This window comes from Pogoniulus pusillus, chromosome 15 (genome assembly GCF_015220805.1).
Source record: "Pogoniulus pusillus isolate bPogPus1 chromosome 15, bPogPus1.pri, whole genome shotgun sequence".
Lineage (NCBI taxonomy): Eukaryota > Metazoa > Chordata > Aves > Piciformes > Lybiidae > Pogoniulus > Pogoniulus pusillus.
Genome location: NC_087278.1, coordinates 11,840,645 through 11,861,186, shown reverse-complemented (window position 1 = coordinate 11,861,186; position 20,542 = coordinate 11,840,645). Strand labels below are relative to the sequence as shown.

Below are 20,542 nucleotides of genomic sequence, written 5' to 3'. Positions count from 1 at the left end.
AAGTGCCTGACCACTCTCTGAAACACTTTTTCCTAATGTCCAATCTAAGTCTACTCAGCCACAGCTTGAGGCCATCCCTCCTTGTTCTGTCTCAAATTATCTGTGAGAAGAGACCAGATGTGGTACTGAGGGACACGTGTAACGATGACCTGGCAGCGCTGGGTTGACAGTTCAACCTGGAGGTCTTAAAAGGTTCTTCCGACCAAAACAGTTCTATGACTCCTAGCATAACAGGCTAGGCTAACTAAGAGTACCAACTAAGCGCGCCCCTGCAGCTAATGTAATGAAAACCAGAGCAACTGCTGCTGCCGGCAAAAGAAAAAATCAAGCCGGCAACAACCAGCGCAGACCACGGACGGAGACCCTCGGGCACAACCGCTGCTGCCCAGCCCCCGCACTCCTGAGCGGCCGCGCAGGCTCGGCCCCTGCCGCGCCCAGCGCCCTGGCCCCGCCCCGCTGAGAGACACCCGCCCCTTCCCGTGTGGCCCCGCCCCGCTGAGACACCCGCCCCTTCCCATGTGGCCCCGCCCCTTCCCGTGTGGCCCCGCCCCGCTGGGAGACACCCGCCCCTTCCCGTGTGGCCCCGCCCCTTCCCGTGTGGCCCCGCCCCTTCCTTTGTGGCCCCGCCCCACGATCTGGCGTCATTTCCCGGCGCTCAAAGATGACGGCACAAGAATATTCCCTCCCCTTCCGTGGTCTCTTCGTTCCAGACCGCGTACGCTGCTGTGCGTCACTCGGTGTGCGCCGGCGCCGCCCGCACGTGCTGCCGCCGCGCCGCTCCGTGCCGCCACCGCCGCCGCCATGAGCTGCCCGGTGACGTGCGCCGCCTGGGTGCGCTGCGGCGTCGCCAAGGAAACGCCGGACAAGGTGAGGGAGGGTCCCCAAGGCCGGGCCGAGGGACCCCTTCCACCCGCTGCCCACTCTCACCCCTGTTTGTGCCCTCCCGCAGGTGCAGCTCAGCGAAGAGGAGCTGAATCGTCTCATCGGGGAGGCCCAGGACAGGCAGGGGTGAGCTGAGGGAGCGAGCCGGGCGTGGTCGGGCTGCGGACAGGTCGTGTCGTGTCGTGTCGTGTCGCGTCGCGTTGCGTTTCCTGGGCCCTGCTGGAAACGGGGCTGGAATCTCCCGGGCCTCGCCACTGACAAAAGTTGTGGAGGGGAGCAGGCGCCCCGGGTCTGCTGGGGCACCGGCTCACCTCACAGTCGAGTGGAGCTCGCTGAAGGCTTGGCCTGGGGAGCAGCAATGGAGATCGGCACCAAATGGCACGAGGCTCAGCTGGAACGACTGTGTCAGCTGAGCCTGACGGCCCGGGAGGGTCGTTTCTCCAGAGAGTGAAGGGAGGAAAGTTGGATGGAGTATATCCTGCCTTCTTAGTGAGTGCGATGACATGGGTTATCTTCCCATGCGGTTCCTCAGCTGTAAACCAAATGTCCTCTGAAAAGCTGAACGTTTCGGGTGAAGTCCACAGGGACATGTTTGGGCATGGTCCTCTGTGGAATTGCTCTTCTTGTTTGGAGAGAAGCTGGGTTTGTAACCATGGGTACTTTGGAGATGTGACAAAGCAAGGTGGAAGTCCCCCGGAGTGAAAAAGTGGATGCTAAGGGTGAGGCATTACAATCTAAATTAGTCTGGAGGCCATAGCAGAACTCAGAATGATTTGGTATTTATGCTTTGGCAAAAAAGGCACAACATGACTTATGATTCAGGTAGGAAAGTGAAGATATCACAAGTCTCCATTCAGCATTCAGAGTCCTTAGTTGTGTAGTTCTGTTAAGTTTTGATTCTTTGCTTTTAGTAAAAAGGTAAATAAGCTTACAAAAAGAATTACAGGTGCATAGGATTTAGAAAACAAGTCTAGAAAAAAAGGGAGTATTCCATAATACCTAATGATTTTTATGTTGTTGTTTTTTTCTTCTAATGTAAGTATGGAAAGTATGAGAAATGAGGTCTTTAAAGTATTGAAGAAATGCAAGTTTCATCATACATGACAGGGCTTGTAGATGGCAAAAAAAGAAGGAATGGGCACATACACAGAAGTGAGGGTGAGAGTGTTGTAGCCACACAGAGAAGGATAAGAGAAGAGGGATTTAGATACACAATTTAGCTCTCTTGAGCAGTTTGTACCACTTTTTGTCTTGAAAGCTTTCGAGGAAGATATTTCTCTGGAAGCCTAAGAATAATGGTGCCTTGTATTTAGAGAAAAGATAGGAAAGGAGTGAATGGACTTCCAGGTTATTGGCAAAAAATATGAAACCCATGTGGCCAGCATGGATTGTGTGCTGAAGTGCTGGTAGCAGCCCCCAAGCAATTACCTGAAAGTGTTCTATCACAGTTTCTCAGCAATGTGTTTCTTTAAGCAGGGATGATGATGATGGTAGTAATGAAGGCCAGGTGGCATGTGGCACAAATGAAGCCATCCCTGGCACAGCTAAGTCTTCTCATAAAAATGAGGGCCAGCCTGATCATGAACTCGATGAATATGATTTGGAAAACTACGATGAAGAGGAATGCACAGGTAAGAAAAAATTAAATAACAGGTAGGCAGTGTGAGTGAAGAACCTTTGCACTTCTCACTTTACTTTGGATGCTAAGGTATCCTAAAACTACACAGTGCTATGTTTTAAATGCTACAACTTCACAGTTTTAATTACTTGCTTGTCTCACTTGGGGGAAGTCATTTGGTCGGTGAAACAATTTGGTGTCCCCCTCACTAACACTAGAACCGGGAGTATGTAGGCAAGATTGTCACTCCCCCTGCAGTAGTGCTGGAGTAGAGCAGCAGAAGTCCCAGAAAGCACAAAGGAGTTTAGCTTAGTGCCATGGTCTAGTTGATTGGATAGGGCTGGGGGATAGGTTGGACTGGATGATCTTGGAGGTCTCTTCCAACCTGATTGATTCTGTGATTCTTATTTGGGTTCTTGTGTTTGCAACTTGGAGTTTGCACCTTCTATGTTGCAATTCAGGTAATACAGGTATTGGTACAGGAGTTTCTAATGTCAGCTGTCATTAACAGGTATAAAAATGTTCTGAAATTCCCATCTAGGTGATCTAAAACTGGGAGACTCTTTGGCTGCTCTGGCAGTATATGGGAGTAATGAGGATGATCCATACATCACTCTGAAAACCACTGTAAGTACTATAAAAATGCTAAGCATTTTAAACTACATAAACTTATAAAACAGTTATGCTTTCCATACTGCCTTAGGTGCTGTAAGTACTTACAGGCCTTTTCCAGAGCTTTGCCAGACTTTTGATCAGAGGAAACTCTCGTGGCGGCTTTGTACAGTCCCCTCTATATGTGCTTTTCACATGTAAGTCAGCTGTTAAGGTGAAATGACTTAAGAAGTCATGTGCTTCTGTATGTGGAGTGATTTGTCACCTACCTAGTAGGACACAAATAATACTTGGAGAAATAATAAACCTCAGGCCACTGACAAGCCAAATTAGAACACTGATGAACTCAAGCTACCTGTCAAATTAGGGATATGGGATGAAGAAATATGTCCCTGTTTAGCATATATGTACAGCATGTGGTGTAAATGACTGCTTCTGCCTGTATCAGTTTCTATCAAGTATCAGGTGGGGAATATCTTTACAGGAACAGGCTTTGTAAGAGCTCTGCGGGGGGCAAAGAAGTCTCTGCCTGCAGTCTGACATGAACTTAACTGTGTCAGCAGTACTGGCTAGAATATTGGGTGCCTCCTTAGAAAAGATAGGGAGATATTCCAGAGAATATCCCATCCTTTAGTTCAGATGGATAGACTGCAACTTGTGACTGATTTAATTTACATAGAGAGATTCCAGAAACAAGCTACAAGATGAGGTTTCATCATAAGAGATTACTTAATCTGGAGAGCAGCCAGGAGAGACTGCGATCATCTGGGGCAGGATGATGGAGCAGGTGAATTTTTGAGACCTCTTCAAAACATAAAAATTCTGAGATTTCTCAGTGTCCTTTCTATAACATTTTGGATTCTTTACAAAGCTAGTGAGATTGAAAGAAGAGTAGCTGCAGGTTTCTACTAGAACATTTAGTTTGCACGTCAGGGAATGTTGCCAGATGTGTATGATCTGTGTCAAGGCTTTGTCGTGGTGACTTCACATGCTGTAACAAAACTCAAGGAGGAAGCCATATGTCTTACCTTTAAAACAATTTCAATTGCTCTGTGCAATTTAGGGTACTGTGTGGTTTCTCTGTGTTCCACTGACTGGTTGATGATATTTCTTGCTCCTGTGTACCAGTAGAGGACAGAAATGCTTTAAAAATTAATTTTATAGTCAAAGAGGTATTCACATGGGAATTTGGAGAGAATATGAGCTGCATTTATTTTCTGTCAGAAAAGCTAACTTTCTTCCAGACAGTGAAAAAGTGAACACCTTTTCCTCAGGCTTTTATTCCTACAATCAAGTCCTTTCCACAGATTCTGAAGTAGAATCTGGTTTAGTCCTTTAGCGTGTGTCTTATGTCGTCTTCTGGTATTTACTATTCTTACTGTTGAAGACTATGCGTTGTGTAACATTGATTAGTTCAAAGAATTGCCATACTAGATGGAATTCAAATAGTGAAAATATGCTTGAAGTGAATAAAGAAAGAAATACAACACTTGCAAGAAGTCTGAAGAAGGATGGCGCTCTCTGAGGCTATTGGCTTTTATGTACAGTTCATAGTTGTCCACTAAGATAAAGTCCCCAACTGCCTGCCGTTGCTCAGTAACAATGGAAATTAGAATCTGTTCTGGCACAGCTCTTCTGCCTAGCTGCAGGCAGTAGTTTGCTGAAAATATTTTCCAGAAAGTAGACAGTGCTTTAATGCTCTTGGAATTGCTTCCTGGATGTGAGGAGCAGTTGCAGAGTGCTTACTGTGTAAAACGTTGTTACGCTGTGTAAATGCTCAAGGCATGAGAGCGCAAGGGAAATGAGCTGTATATGTGGGCTTCTGGTGGTGATTTTCTTTTCAGCTGCATCTTGGTGGCCTCAAAATACAGTTTAATATTTGGTAGTTAAATGGTCTCTCTAAACCCACCTAGATCCACTAAACAGTCTGTCAGTCTGTATAATAACTATTCAGTCTCTCCATGATTTGATCTGCCTTTCTCTGTTTATCACTCTAAGATATCTTCAGGCAGATGGGCATCAGGGTGTTAGGTTTTCTTTTCAGTTATGATAAAAATTATTACTGATTCAACCTTTAGAATGTGTAGTTTTGTGGGTTTATGTGCTTTGCTTAACATCTGGCATCTACTCTCCTTTTTGCTGTTCAGGATCAATATGAACAGGAGGACTTTTTGATTAAGCCCAGTGACAATCTTGTCCTTTGCGGCAGAGTTGATAAGGATTACTGTAGTTTGGAGGTCCATGGTAAGTAACACAGGATTTGTTTCTTATGCTGAATATAGGGAATGTGCCTTGCCTACAATGTGTTCCATACATCTGTGTAGAAGGGGGTTTGGAAGGGTTTTTTCTCCCCATTTGCCCTATTTCAGGTTTTGTTCTCTTTCCTATGTGACAACGCTTTAGCCACTTACCAGAGCTGCAGTACATCACACGGAGTTACTGTTATTTAGGGGATAGTGTGCTTATTTTCCAGGATGCACAGCATTTCTTTGTTTGATTTCTAATGACACTTAGAAAGCACTCTGGCATTTTCATTCTCTGAACAATGGCATTTTCATTCTCTGAACACAAAACAATATTTCCAAAGAGTCTTGCTTTTCATATCATGTAAGCTTCCTCTAGAGGTTTGTTGGTTTGAGTTTGTTTTTTCCTTCAGCTTTCTCCTGCTTCTTTAAATGTGCTTTCTACTGCTAGGAGCAGAAGAATTGGCACTTCTATCAGTTTTAGAAGAGATGGTGCTTAGTAAGATCTGACTGCCACTTGTTCTGGTGGTGGCTTTAGTTTTACCATGTGAAGGCTTCTTCCGTTGCAGCAGGGACTGCTGCTGAGTATGCTGAAGCTGCCATATTTTCTTATGGTGCTTCTTTAGGGGAATGTTCTTGGCTACTTCTGCTGTGGTGCATGTTTCTGCTAGCAAAGTGTTTTGTTTTAAGAAAACAACAAGACCAAAGTATTTGAAAGCATCTCTTCAAATAGCAGCATCTGGCATTTTCTGAGTCAGGAGGTGTTTTCCCAATAAGACCTAATAAAACAGTAGTACAGGCTTCTGCAGTTAGTAACATTGGATAGCCCTTTCTTAATTGACTACCAAGACTACTTAGTTAACTGAAAACTTTAGTTAGTATCTGAACATTCCCATTAATGGGCTTTTTCTGCTGTCCAGTTAGTAAATTATTATAAGGAGGGAAATATATGTCTAAATGGAATGCTGTGTTGTATAGCTGGTTGCTCTACCAAAACTCTCTCTGTATCTGTTACAACCTGCTGAAGGAAGCTTCTACTGACCTTCTTCAACTTCCTCTAATCTGAAAACTGTTTATGTTTTAGTCCATTTCCTCTTTGATTTAATCTGGATGTGTTTATTTTCTTTCTCTCTTTTGTGATGATATTCTGGTGTAGACAGTAGTGGATTACAAAGCATCTCTTTTGAAGTGATCTTACAAGCAAAGTAGTGTATAATGCTAGGAATAAGGTGTGTGAGCTGTGCTGAACTTGTCAGTTCATACAGTACACAGGAGAATGTTGTTTGTTGCATAACATTAGTACTTAGAGGCTCTGGCCTTTATACTGAAACTTTGAACACACTGCAAATTTACTTCCTGTATCTCCTTGACAATTCAGTGTTTACCACATTTGCCCTTTGTAGAAGTGGAGTGTTTATAGTTACTTTCACTCTTCACTGATGTTTTGTGAATCTTTAATTCTTTTTCAGTATATAACCATGAAGAAGACTCATTTTATGTACATCATGACATTATCTTGCCTGCTTATCCTCTAAGTCTGGAGTGGTTGAATTTTGATCCCAGTCCTGATGAATCACAAGGTAAATTACAAAGGAAATGTCCAGTTAAATAGTTTTTTCCTTGAAAAGTGTATAAATGTAATGTTTTCACTAAATATTTTCCTCCAGTGTCACAAACAGAACTTAAACCAAGATATTAAGATGAAAAAAACCCTTAATATTAGTTTTTTATGGTTTGGTAATAGTCATCTTATTGATGAGGCCATACCAAGTGATTTGACTAAAACACTGGCTTTATTACACAGAGTTCAGTTATTTCCAGTTAACAAACCAGAGCAAGCTCTTCTCTAATCTGCTGTATTTTCCATTTGCAAATAAAAGGTTGCTTTTGTTCAAACTCCTTTTGGCCAATGCAGTTGATTAACTGTAAAACATGGAACAAAGTATATCTATTTCTGTATTTAGTAGCCATTTTTCTGTGGTGAACAGATTTTTTTTAACCATAGCATAAATAATTTTTTTCCCTTAAAAAACCCAAACAAAACATGCAATTTTATACAGCTTCTTTGAACAGTTACTGGTACTGAAGAAGTATTGGAGAGCAAGAAAGTGGTTTTCTGGCAACATCTTCTGTCAGCTGATATTTTACAGTTGCTCCTTGTCAGTTAGAAACATCAGATCTCAAACAGAAGATTCTGGGACTTCAGTATAAGTTTTACTTAATCAAAGAAATAAGCAAGAGCTGAATTACCAAATATATTCTTTTGTCACTTTAATGTGGTTGCATTTGGGTTTCTGCTTGTAGGAAATTACGTTGCGGTGGGTAACATGACACCAGTTATTGACGTTTGGGACCTTGATGTCGTAGAATCCTTAGAGCCAGTCTTTTCTCTTGGAAGCAAGAAAGACAAAAAGGCAAAGAAGAAAGGAAAGAAAGTAAGTATTGCAAATTGGCTTATCTAGTTGGAAAGATAGAGTAAGTGTAGTGTTACTACTCTTTTTTCCTACAAAGGGAAATCCCAGATAATCTGGTTGGATTCTGTCAGGTTAAAAGATGGTGTTTTGACAGGTTACAGAAGATAGTAGCATGGTTGTGTGCAGTAGGTGAGGATTGGTGTTTTCCAGTCACTCAGAGTTGAAAAGGCACTGAGCAACAAGGGACAAAGTTGGCAGCAATAAAATACAGTTACTCAGGTTTCACCTCTGTTAGCTTTAGCTATATAAAATGTAAGTGTATCTTAAGCTAGTCATCAAGATTGCCTAAGGTGAAGTCAGAGAATTGCTGAGTTTCTTTTAGGGGACTGCAGAACAAAAGTCTTAACTACCAAAAAGGAAGTCTGAGGTTCAGATTGGTTGCAAAGTTATGTGAGCTGAATCTGACCCTCGCTGTGGGTACCTGAATGTGGTGTTATAATTTGTCCAAATTCTTTGGGATGTAAAGTATAAAAGATAACATCACAACTTCAGGAAGTGCTAAAAGACTTCCTAGAGTAAATAGGGAAGGTGAATGCTGGGTGTCTAGCTAATCTTGGCTTGCCAAATGAAGGAGCACTGCAGTGTTAGCTGAAGAACCACTGTGATTTTGAAGATTTCCTTAGAAGGATGAGGTGGGCTTGTGAATGGTTTCCAGTTGCTGAACCTTTTAAATTAGAATTTGTGGGAGCTGGCAGTTACAAAGCCCTAAAGCTTAGTTAGTTGGGAGTTGAGAGAGAGAGGAAATTGCTGAGAGTGTTTAGAAAGAGCTGAAGAAGCTGCACCTTGGCTGTCAAGGTAGTAACCCAGTTCTGTAAGGCCACCAGCTCCGAATAAAGCAGTCTAAGACCTGGGGCAGGAGGTGAGGTGCAAGAGCTGCAAAGACAGTTCTGTCAGAAGCCTTGAGGAAGCAAGTGAGAATAATTAAAAGCATGAAGTTTGTGAAGGCATTAGGAATTCATATGGGTGTCTTGTAATGCTTGATTTCCATTGGAGCTGTAATTTTAAAGCCTGTTTATGTTGTGTCTGCACACACAGAGTTTATCTTCAGAGGGCACCCTAAAAGGACATACTGATGCTGTACTTGATCTTTCGTGGAACAAGCAAAGCAGGTAAAAGAATACATGAATCACAGTGGATGTTACAAATTTGCATCCTTAATTAGGCATACATTTTTCTCACAAAATCTTTATGTGGTGGAACACTGGATTTGAAAGCAGTGCTGGAATGAAGCAATTCTCAAATTAACCCTCCTTTTTTGTTTTTTTAACTGTTAGTCTTGGTTATTTTTTTTTTTTTCCAAAGCCAGATATTGCTTATCACTTTTTATTTGCAGGTTGTCCAGATGAGGGCAGGGCTAAGGTAGGTCTAAGGTACTTGATGAAGTTGCTACATTGAACTCAGATGCACAAATTGGAGATGCAAAGGGCTGCCCTGATCTGTGCCAGTCTACCAGGGACCTGAAGCACCATTTCAACAGACAGAATTAGATTTCTAGAAGGAAGTCCTTGCTGTGCTATTTTTTTCCCTATGGCTTTTGCCCCAGATCTGTGAACAGCAAGGAGAATGGATGAGTCCTCATAGCACATGTGTAGAAATGCCTCTGACCTTTGGGTCATTGGAGAGGACTTGCTGTTGCCTGAGTGTACTAGTAACAAAGTGCTGCTGTTGAGGCAATACAAAGCTTGCCCATCTTGGGGGAGAGGTCAAAGAGAATGTGCTGTTCAAATTAAAGATACTGCTGGGTTTTATTGCTTAGGTGGTTGTTAACAGTTCAGGTGTCAGAGGATCTTGAGCATGAGCCTTGAAACTCTTCCAGTCAGACACAGACTGATCTGTACTTTTCTTTTCCTGCAAATGTAAATGTCTGTGAAAGTACATGGGTCACCTCTGCATACTCCTGATGAGCAGGTATAAGCCTTCATTTGTAATGCTTTGTTGTCTAGGTGCTGAGAAAGCACCCACACAGACATGCAGTAAATGTACTTTAATGGCCCTCTTTAATTTACAGTGGGCTGTGTGTTCTTAAACACATATATTATAAATTATATCTGAGGGCTGAGTGTCAGGAGGGCAGGGACAGGCTCTGCTCACTTGCTCCCTGTGGTAGGACAAGGAACAATGGGTACAAGCTGCAGCACAAGAGGTTCCACCTCAACACAAGGGGGAACTTCTTTACTGTAAGGGTGCCAGAGCACTGGAATAGGCTTCCCAGAGAGGTTGTGGAACCTCCTTCTCTGGAGACTTTCAAGGCCTATCTGGATGCATTCGTCTGTGACCTGAGCTAGATTGTGTGGTCCTGCTCTGGCAGAGAGGTTGGACTCAATGGTCTCCTTGGGTCCATTCCAACCTCTAACATGCTGTGATCCTGTGACATATGAACAGAGTGCCAGTGACCATTCCATCAGTCTTAAAAAAAGAGTAGCTTTTGCATACCTAGAAATGGTTATCTGGTGATACTGTAGAGACAAGTCACAGAAATTATGCCTACAGGAGTTAAGTGTCTGGAATGCATAATTCTGTGATGTCTGAGTTACGAGCTTACTGATACTGGTTGATCTTCCAGGAAATAAAAGTAGCCTTGAACTGGGAAGCTTAGGGGCAAAAGAAGGAAATCCTCAGAGCAGCTTATGTTTAAATGTTTTGTTGTTGTTTGATTGGGGTTCTTTTAAGCAAGACATGCTGTGACAGCTCTCCATAAATAACTTCCTGCCTGTAGGTCATAATGGTGTTACTGTAAAATGTTCTCATAGCCTTCACTATGCATTTTCTTAACTTTCCTTCATGACATTGTTTGGGAGAATGTGTTTCCAGGAGAATGTCAGCTCTTTCAGTCAGAAACACTTGGTTAATATAAAAAGAAAAAGGTAAGGGGAAAGCAGTTTCAATCAGAAGCAACATGTTGAAGTAATAAGTCTGGTTTTAAGAGCAGTGGAGCAGTGATATTGATTGTACTGCATGTCTGACAGGCCTTTGGGAATGTTTTGGGGGGGTTCTGATTTAACCTCTAAACTGTGTGTTTATTGCTCTTAGGACAGTTGATCAAAATGAAGTTGAAACCTGGGGCCTGTAAACTACAGTGCTAGTGGTTCCTTTCAGCATTCCATAGGGATACACAGTGTTGGGTCTTCAGCAGTTACATAAACACTCAGATATTAAGAGAGCAAAGTGTTTTAAAAACAGGTTTGTCTGGCTCTTGGCTCTCCATATATGCAAACAGAACTGTGTTGCATAGAGCTATAGAGTCAGCCAGGTTGGAAGAGACCTCCAAAATCATCCACTCCAACCTATTCCCCAGCCCTATCCAGTCAACTAGACCATGGCACTAAGTGCCTCATCCAGTCTTTGCTTGAACACCACCAGAGACAGTGACTCCACCACCTCCCTGGGCAGCCCATTCCAATGGCAAATCACTCTCTCTGTGAAGAACTTAACATTAAAGGAAGGAAAGTGCTTAAAAGCCTTTTTTGCATCATTTTCTTTGAGAAATCTTCCAGTAACTGATACTTTTAAGTGGTATCAGGGGGTTAAAAACAAAACCCTGTCAGTGTTGTTATTTAGAAGTATTTTCTGTTTGCAGTCTTGTAACTTAGAATTACCTTCAGGCTTTAGAGATACAGTCAATAGACCAGAGTGGTGTTGATCTGAGAATCAGGCTCTGAATGTATTCTGCATATTTGTTTATATAAAGACTTTAAAAACTTCTTTTCTTTTTTTTCTATTCATGACCAGGAACGTTTTAGCAAGTGCATCTGCTGACAATACTGTGATTTTGTGGGACATGTCTGTGGGTAAGCCAGCAGCCAGCCTGATGCTACACACAGACAAGGTTTGTAATACTTGGGGCATTTGTTCTGCTGTAAAGTACAGATGAAAAATAACTGCAGTTTTTCATTTGCTGTTTAGTAGTGAAGCCTTGGAACAACAGTCCTGTGATTTTATCTCCAGTAACTGCAGAATTCTTTTAATTGATGAATTAGTTGCTTTGCAAACAACACTGCAATAAATACAACGTTTTAAAAATGTTATTTAACTTATCCTTTAGAAACTTTGCCAAAAAAATCACAGCAGTTTGTGCAGTGCCTTTTGTGTGAAAGCCCTGATAGGTGGGAATCTAATACTGCTGGTATAAGCTACCAGAAACAGATCTGTGAGCACAGGTCAAACTCTGTAGCTTGAGTATCACTTACTGTTTGTTCTAGGTAAGAAATAAATGATACTAAAAAGCTGCAGTGATGGATATTTGAAAAATGAATTAAAACTATAGTTACTAATAGCTGTAACATTATTTTGCTGTTAACAGAGTCACTGCCCTTGACTGATGTTTATTTTTTGCTAACATCTGCATTTTTCTCCTGGAAGCAGCTATTCTTTTACCCCCTTCAGATTATTTTTGTAGTATCTAGGGCAGAAAGGGGACATGTGGTTCTATTCAGTTAGATTATATTGGAAAAGATCATGTTTCCAGTGGGTAGGGGTGTTTGAAATCAAAATTTCTTGCACTGTTTTATGAGAAATCTGAGTAGCAACAAGCTTAATAGGAGAGGGCTTGGGGGGAAATGTGGTGGCTTTGAGGAGGAGGGAGTGTGCTCTCTTTGTTCCCAGAGAGTTTGTGTATGTGTGCCTTTTGTCTCAATGCTTATCTGAAACAATAAAATCTTCTGTTATCTAGGTCCAGACACTGCAGTTTCATCCATTTGAAACTCAGACCCTCATTTCTGGATCTTATGATAGGTATGTCATGGTAATATTTTCAGCTGTTGCACACAGGGAGGGTATTAGTCTTCAATTAATCCCATATTACCTCATCTTTTCTTCTTTATTTGTGTCTAACTGTGCCAAATTTGGATAATGGTTTGGGTTTTTTTTGTTGTTTTTTTTTTTTCCATCAAGGTAGTCAGGTTTGTATGTGGCCAAAATAGTGTTTTCCTTACCAATTTCTCAGGACTAGCCAGAGCTCTAACCATCTGGACTGACATTTTCTCTGCCAGGTGTCTGCTCCAAACTGAGCTTATTTCTTCTTTGACCTTGTGACATTTTCTGGATCAGGTCATCTCCTGTGATTGTGACCTGGAGATGCTGTGAAATGGTTTGTGTCTGCACACTTGGACTGATTCTGTAACTGCCAGTTCTTACAAACCCTGCCAGCCAAAAACCCTTCTGTTCTCCTATCTCATAGGGGTAACTTCATAATTTTGTTCTGTAATCATGATTTTCTTAGTTTTTTTTTTAATTAGTATTCTACTTCCAAGACTTTGACCTTGTGTGTTAAAATATTTATAGAATTGTCAATCTTGAGCCAGGCCTTTTTTGTTTCTCTAGCTTCCATTAGGCTTTTCTACATCTGCATAAGTGAAAGTATTGGAGAAAAAAAAAGCTTTTATTGTTATTAAGAACCTGCTTCTGTTCACTTTAGTCCCTCTTGACTTCCTTCAGTAAAATGAAGGAAAAAATCCAAACACTGAGGCAGCTGCTTGAGCCCTTTAATACCATGGACACCTATAAACCAGTGCAACATCTGTAAACTCACAGCCTGCCTTTGTGGATTCTTCCTGTAAAGCCTTATGGAACCACAGGCTATTCAGTGACTCTTGGCAGATGCCTCCATAAGCTAGAAATTAGACCATTAAAAATTGCACATGCACTAAAGCTGCTGGTGTAAGATGCCCAGTAAAAGAACTGAGTCATCTAGATCATCTTTCTTTGGCTTTAATTGTAGGATAGAGTGGGAGTGGGTTACACTGTGGATGTTGATTGCAGTGAGACATTGTGGCAGTGATGTCATCCTTCTTTCTTGCATTGCATCTGGGAGTTTTTTGGGCTGGGACAGATTCTGTTGCCACTGGGTTGAGCACAAGCCTGCAAAGAATCCCAGAGGGCCCAGTAACTCTCATCTGCTTTTTCTCCTTTTTGGAGTAGCATTTTCCTAGGCACTTACAAAGAGTTTGGGTTTTTTAATAGAATCATAGAATCACAGAATCAGACGGGGTTGGGAGAGACCACAAAGATCATCTAGTTCCAACCCCCCTGCCATGGCCAGGGACACCCTACCCTAGATCAGGCTGGCCAGAGCCTCAGCCAGCTTGGCCTTAAACACCTCCAGGGATGGGGCCTCAACCACCTCCCTGGGCAACCCATTCCAGGCTCTCACCACTCTCATGGTGAACAACTTCCTCCTCCCATCCAGTCTGAACCTACTCATCTCCAGCTTTTTCTTAAAGCATATTTGGAAATGTTTATGTATGTGTCACAAACTGATTTCTTCATACATTACTTTTGGAACAGTCATCACTTTACTCATGTCTGATCGTAATTAAGTGATATATTTGCATAATTATGATCTCACATTAGATAAATATCTTCAGTATTGAGTAAATTGAAGCTGTCTTTCTTTAATTTCAATAGAATGGGTGTTTGTAACAAGATGAAACTTGGAAGCATATGGGAAATGCTTATGCTTATCTGAGAATTTCTCATCTGTTACTGAGCTGGAAGACCTAATTAGTGAAGTTCTTTCTATTTTCATTTTTGAATTGTTCTTTACATGGACCTTCTGTAAATGCCAGTGGCAAAACAAACTTCATAAAGTGTTCTTTCTGTTTCTTGGTTTGGGTTTTGGTTGGGTTTTTGGTGTTTTTTTTTTTGTGGTGTTGTTTGTTTTTAATTTCCTGTCTCTTTTCTCCCTTAGATCAGCTGTGCTGTATGACTGCAGAAGCCCACAGGATAACCATCGAATATGGCGGTTCAGTGGTCAGGTTGAAAGAGTGACTTGGAACCATTTTTCACCTTGTCATTTCTTGGTGAGTACATGCTCTTCTGTTCTTGGGGTGTTGACATTTCATTTATGTGCTAGTTTGAAGCCGGCTAGAATGTTTTGGTGAGAAGGATTAGATTACAGGCTGTGGAAGGAAAACAATGGCGATGTCTACTTCACTCATAGGCTTGCTGAGATGTATAAGAACAAGAATCCAAACATAGATAACTCTCTTCTCCTGCTGGGGAGCTCTGAGCTGCATCTCTCTCTAACCTCAACCTCTATTTTTTTTGACTAATCTACTTTGCTTCCTAACCCCCTGGCTGAACCTCCATTCTTCCTTGGGACTGGGGTAAGGTTGAGAGGGGCAGGGGGAAGGTGAAGGGGCAGTTGGGAGCCCCTCCTGGGGACTCAGGTTTCTGGGAGGGGAGTTGTGATTCTGTATTACCTTTTACCTTATATATTTCTGTATATACTGTAAATATCTGCTTGTATATTGTGCTAAGCTGTAAATAATAAGCTTCATTCAATTTCTAGAGCTGGCTGAGTCTAGTGTGGGTCATTTCCAAAGTGTGGGGGGGTGGGGAACACTCCAACCATCACAGTTCAGCAGGTAGTTTTGTGCTTTTATTGCTTCTCATTCATAGAGTAGTGCTGATGGACAGTTGGGCTGCTGGTGTTGCTTACTTTAAAAAAGCAGTGTGTAGTAGGATGGTTTTAGGTAGGCTTTCAGACTTATTTGATATCTTAATCACAACAGTGGAAAAGCAATTGATGCTGGTGCTGTTTCATTCCAGAGATCTTTGCTGTGTTGTTACAGTGCTCCGTGGCAGGGATGTGTCTTCCTTTGCACAGTTGCTGTTGTATTTCATGTAAGGAGGCAACTGAGGCTGAGAAGTAGCTAATTAGAAGTAAGATCCTAAATCAAAGACTCAGAGAATGGTTTCAGTTGGAAGGGACCCTTATAAAGATGGTTTAGTTCCAACCTCCTGTGCCACAGACAGGGACACCTTCCACTAGATCAGGTTGTTCAAAGCCCCATCCAACCTGCTCATGAACACTTCCAGTGATGGGAGCCTCACAGCTTCTCTGGTGACATCACCACCCTCACAGTGAGTCAGAGAACGTTAGAGTTATTAGTTCAGTGTTTCAAATCAGCACTAGAGAGCACTGCCCTCCCAGCTGGTACAGAGTGAAAATACCTCACTTTTGTTGAGATTTTTATAATAAAATTTATATCATAATTTTAGAAACAAATGTCTTTTGTCTCAACATCTGTCTGATTCTCTGTTACTTTCTGTTTACAGCCTACAAGATCAGTTGCTCAGTTCTGCTGGGTTCACAGTGTAGCTCTCTCTCAGTATAATCATGGCTTTAGACTTTGGTCAGAGCTATTAAGTAGCCACTGGATGGCTCCAAAGACTTTGGCCTGACGAGAGTCTAAAGGCTCTGTACTTCATTGCCTAACTTAAGAGCCAAGCTTAGCTGCAACCATCTTCAAAATACAATTTCAGAAATTTTATAGGATTAAGACTTCCATGTAAGCAGAGGTCAGGTATGTAGGAGAGCTCAGGCACCAGCTAGGTGGAGCCTGACTTGGGGGATGCAGACCTGTGTACACACCCTACCAAGAAGTAGTGTAAGCCTGTCCCAAATCTAGGGATCTAGCAGAAGGTGGTGTTATTTCCTAGGAGCTCTTTTCTAGGTGAGCGGCTCTGGTTGGTTGGTTTTAAACTGCTGTGGTTTCCTTAGGCAAGCACAGAGGATGGCTTTGTGTACTGTCTGGATGCTCGTTCTGATAAGCCGCTCTTCACTCTGAAAGCTCACGATAAAGAGGTGTCAGGTAAGTTCTGTGCGTGTTGTGTTTGTCCCCAGTGGTGAGGCACATCTGGAAGGTGTCTTTAACTGATATGACTGAGGTGATAGTGATTCCTTGTTTAACCAGTCAGAGTTGTGCCTATTAATTATGAGTAGCCAGTGCATGGAACAGATCTCTGCTGAGAAACCACTGCAAGCAAAGCATTCTGACAAGTGAACTTTTCTCCATGAATGCTATGAATAAGCACATCAGAACAGATCTATCCACTTGGGACACTCTCTCCATGTTTGTTTGGGTGAGGAAGAAAAAAGCCTATGGAATCTGATCCAGGAATATGAACAATGTTTACATGCTGTCATTGGCTCCAGAGGTTATTTAAATATGGCACATGGGAGGGTTTTCACACTGCTTCCTTTGGGCTACTTTATTATTAATTAATCAGTGTAGGAGCTTCTGAAAAACAACTTGAAGCAGCTGATTAGGAGTCTAAAGTGAAATCATATGGATATACTATGTGGTCTTGAATAGCAAAAGAGATGATCTTTGGCAAATGGAGAGAACTGCCAGGAGAAGCCAGATTATGTGATTTAAGAAGCAGAGCAACAGCATCTTTGCGTTGTTAGTTTGTTAAAATGAGAGGCAAAATCGGCTCAGGTGAAGTCAGTTTGCTCTCTACAAGGAGCAGTGGCTGCATGAACGTTTCATTAGTGGTTTGCTCCTTTGTGCTGGAGCAGAGCTTGGTGTGAGAAGAGTATTTGGGTTGTTCTTGTGACTTCATTTCAAAATCTGTCTCTTTGAAACAATTTTTCAGGGCTACAGCTGAGCAGCCAGGTCAAAGGGTGCCTCGTGACATCATCTGCTGACAAATACGTGAAAATTTGGGATATCCTGGGGGACAGACCAAGTTTAATCCATACCAGGGATATGAAAATGGTAGAGTAATATTAATTTCTAGATTCCAAGAGGGCATATATATAAACTATGTTTTTTTTTGTCCTTTTTTTTGTCTAAATCTTGTTTTACCTAACTTAACATCTTTCAGGAAAAAAGTAACTGCATCTGTGTATGCTGGGTAAATCATTCTCCTTACACTGCAGTGTTCAACGTGCACTTGGCAGACTGCTTCAGAGCCTCAGACCTGAATATCAGACACAATATTCTGAGTGCATCTATGGGTGCTCTGAGGTGTGTCTGCCAGGTTCAAGATGAAGATGCGATTTACTCTTTGTAATTAAGCAGCTCTTTACTCTAATTTTGTGTCTTTACAAATTAAGTGTCAGGAAACTCAGCTTACATTTGTTGAAACTTGCATGGTCAAAGTATTTCCAGGTGACAAATTCCTTTTAGGCTATTTTAATTCTTTTTTTCCTCACACCTTCCAGGGTGTTCTCTTCTGTGCAGCTTGCTGCCCTGACTTCCCTTTTGTTTTTGCCTTCGGAGGGGAGAGAGAAGGGCTGCGTGTTTGGGATATAAGCAAGATTTCTGCAGGTAACATTCTTATTTCTTTGAGCCTTGTGCTTTTCCTCTTGCCCCCAGTGTTTATTTCTATATTCTGTGATGTGTTGTGGCTCTGGGAGGTTAATGTTTTCCAATCCCCAAGCCTGCATGTGTTCACAATTTCAGCTTCAAAAATGTGATTTTTTTTTCCCACTAAATTGAAAAACTGTGTTTGCCACACGATTTGTTTTCTTGTAGTGAAATGCAGTACATGAGTTCTGTATAATGCCTATGTTTTTCTTAATGTTTCTGGTGTAATCAAGTATCACATTATAAAGGACTTGTTTTGATCAGCTGTCGTAGCTACATGTGGCTAAATGGCATGAAGCTTTTAAGAGCTTGGTGGAAACCAGAGAGACTAAACACAGAAATAAATTATTTACACTTAATGTTTTCGTCTACAAAACACATCCATTTCACAGTGCTTTACACACAAGAAAACCTCTAGAGATGTTCTGGGGGAGAATAACAAGACTTGTAATTTAAGTATCATAGGCATGAGACTGTTCATGACATGTAAGCTTCAATTCCCTGCTCTAGGTAAAAGGCAATGCTTTGAAAATCCACCAGGTTATGATTTCTGTTCCATTCTGTGGTGCTCACCATGCTATCTATACTCTTGTCTCTGTGAGAGTAACATGAAAGCAATCCCTTATCTGTGTTGCAGTGAATGAAGTTTTTGGAAACAGAGAGAGACTTGCTGTGGCTAGTGCCAGCTCTGCGGCCCGCGGCTCCACGGCTGGCAGTAACAGCAACGACTCAGAGTCAGCAATGGAATCGTGATGGACCAAATACCAATAAAATCAAAGTAATCAATGGGACTACAACTGAAGAGTATTCTACAGATCTGTTTGGGGAGAACTCACAGAAATTACCTGTGTCTTGCAATCAGCAGGCTGCTTCATCTTGGACAAAGAAACATGGTGATGTAGTTAAATTCAAAGTCAGCACTTTCTGAGTTCCTGCCTTTATTACTGGCTTTGAAATACTAAATCACTTGCTTCTGCCTGAGATGATGATGATGATGTTGCAATAGGTCAGAATGGCTCTGAGCAACCTGATCTACTTGAGGGTGCCCCTGCTTACTGCAGAGGGGTTGGACTAGTTGACCTTTGGAGGTCCCTTCCAACCCAGACCATTCTATGATTTTATGATTCTTTGATCTCTGAAGCAGAGGCTACTACATGTAAAGCTGATACATGAAAGAGTCACTAGACTCATGCCATAAGTTTGTGGCATACTGCAAAGGGCATAAACACCTGAGACAGCAGTTGTGTAAGAAATACACAAAACCTGAATGACATGACAACTGAAACCAGGTAATTCATCCTTGTTACAGATTTCTAAGATTGTGAAAGTTGTTTTATGTAACCTTTTTAAGTCGTCTTGGGGTATTTCTTGGGCAGTAAGGTGGAGTCCACAAGTAGAATTATGGACTGCATTTTTAACACCTCAGGTCACCAATATAAAGCCAGAGGTATCCCAGCTCTATCTCATCAAGATTTTTTTTTGTTTTCCCTGGTTCCACAGCATCTGAAGCTTGCTGATGTTGCCTGTGTATTGGATTTTTCTCTGGTGCTCCAACTGTAATATATGTAAGAATTTGAACTTAAATAAGGAGCTATTATTCAGGAGAGGATGAGAGGCTGACAGGACACAAAACAAGGGTAGGGATCTCAGCTGGTCACTGTCACTGATGAAAGTTGTCTGTGCTAGGTACTCACATTCTTAACTCCTCCCAGGCATTTCTGCCTGAAACTCTCAGACATTCTGATTTAAAACACCTTATTTACAGCATTCGGAACCTAGTTGAGGAATGTGACTCAATTTCCTCACATTTAGAATGAACATCCAAGTGCCTTACCCCAGGCCAGAAGTTAAATGATGATACTCTTAACCTCTGGTGAAGTGCTTCCCTCTACGCACACTCTAAGATCTGTTTAAGTGCTGCTGCTGCTAAAATACCCTGGATACCAAAGCAGCTCTCATGTCAGTGCATGCTGTTAGCAAGATCTTGACCCTGCTTTCCACCCTAGCTCGCTGTAGCTAGTAGCTATCATCTCACTCTGGGATAAAGCAGATGAATTTTATCAGTACCAACTGCAGATAGGGAAAAGGTGGAGCTGTAGATTTTGTTCTCATGCCTTGAAGTGGCTGCTTCTAAATCAAATTCAGCTGTTTCTTGTCTGGTGACAGGTGTTTAACATGGCTTTGCAGGATTTGTTGGGATTCCTGCTTCAATCCTTTCTCTGCCAAGCAATAGTGACTAGTGTGTCAACAGCAAATGAACATCTGCTTTTGGAAGCTTAAGAGGGTGAAAGTACCAGAGTCACCTTTGTTGAAGTGCTCTCTGATGAAAAGCTGCTGGTTTTTCAAAGCTGTCATTGGAAATAAATGGTTTGTGTTAAGTTCTTTGAGAGTAGTAATTTCTGATGTCACTGGCACCGTAGCTCAAAAGGTTGCTTTTTGTTACTGCAAGCAACACGTCTTTCCCTTGACTAAAACATGCTTAAACAAACCATTCTTTCTGGAGCTTATTTATTCACATACTGTGATGTCAGAGGGCAAGCATTATGCATTTTCAAGTCTCAAGAAGCTCTCCAGGAAATGAATGCACAGCACAACTTGGGCCATTTAAAGCAGAAA

General features: G+C 41.9%; 1 protein-coding gene across 1 annotated transcript; it reads left to right on the top strand.

The window, feature by feature from the left end:
* Window positions 1-737: 737 nt before the first annotated feature.
* Window positions 738-20,415, top strand: PWP1 (PWP1 homolog, endonuclein). Its single transcript, XM_064155383.1, has 15 exons — window positions 738-867; window positions 950-1,008; window positions 2,359-2,513; window positions 3,042-3,127; window positions 5,260-5,356; window positions 6,825-6,935; window positions 7,660-7,790; window positions 8,865-8,938; window positions 11,559-11,655; window positions 12,499-12,560; window positions 14,515-14,626; window positions 16,333-16,423; window positions 17,211-17,332; window positions 17,782-17,887; window positions 18,564-20,415. The coding sequence occupies exons 1-15, from the start codon at window positions 802-804 to the stop codon at window positions 18,677-18,679; spliced, it is 1,485 nt and encodes a 494-aa protein (XP_064011453.1). The 5' UTR covers window positions 738-801; the 3' UTR covers window positions 18,680-20,415.
* The last annotated feature ends 127 nt before the right edge of the window (window positions 20,416-20,542 follow it).

Bases quoted from the DNA above. Each gene is read 5' to 3' on its own strand.
- PWP1 (XM_064155383.1), top strand. From the start codon at position 802: ATGAGCTGCCCGGTGACGTGCGCCGCCTGGGTGCGCTGCGGCGTCGCC. The intron at 12,561-14,514 runs GTATGTCATGGT...TTTCTCCCTTAG, and splicing joins ATTTCTGGATCTTATGATAG to ATCAGCTGTGCTGTATGACT. The intron at 16,424-17,210 runs GTAAGTTCTGTG...ACAATTTTTCAG, and splicing joins TCACGATAAAGAGGTGTCAG to GGCTACAGCTGAGCAGCCAG.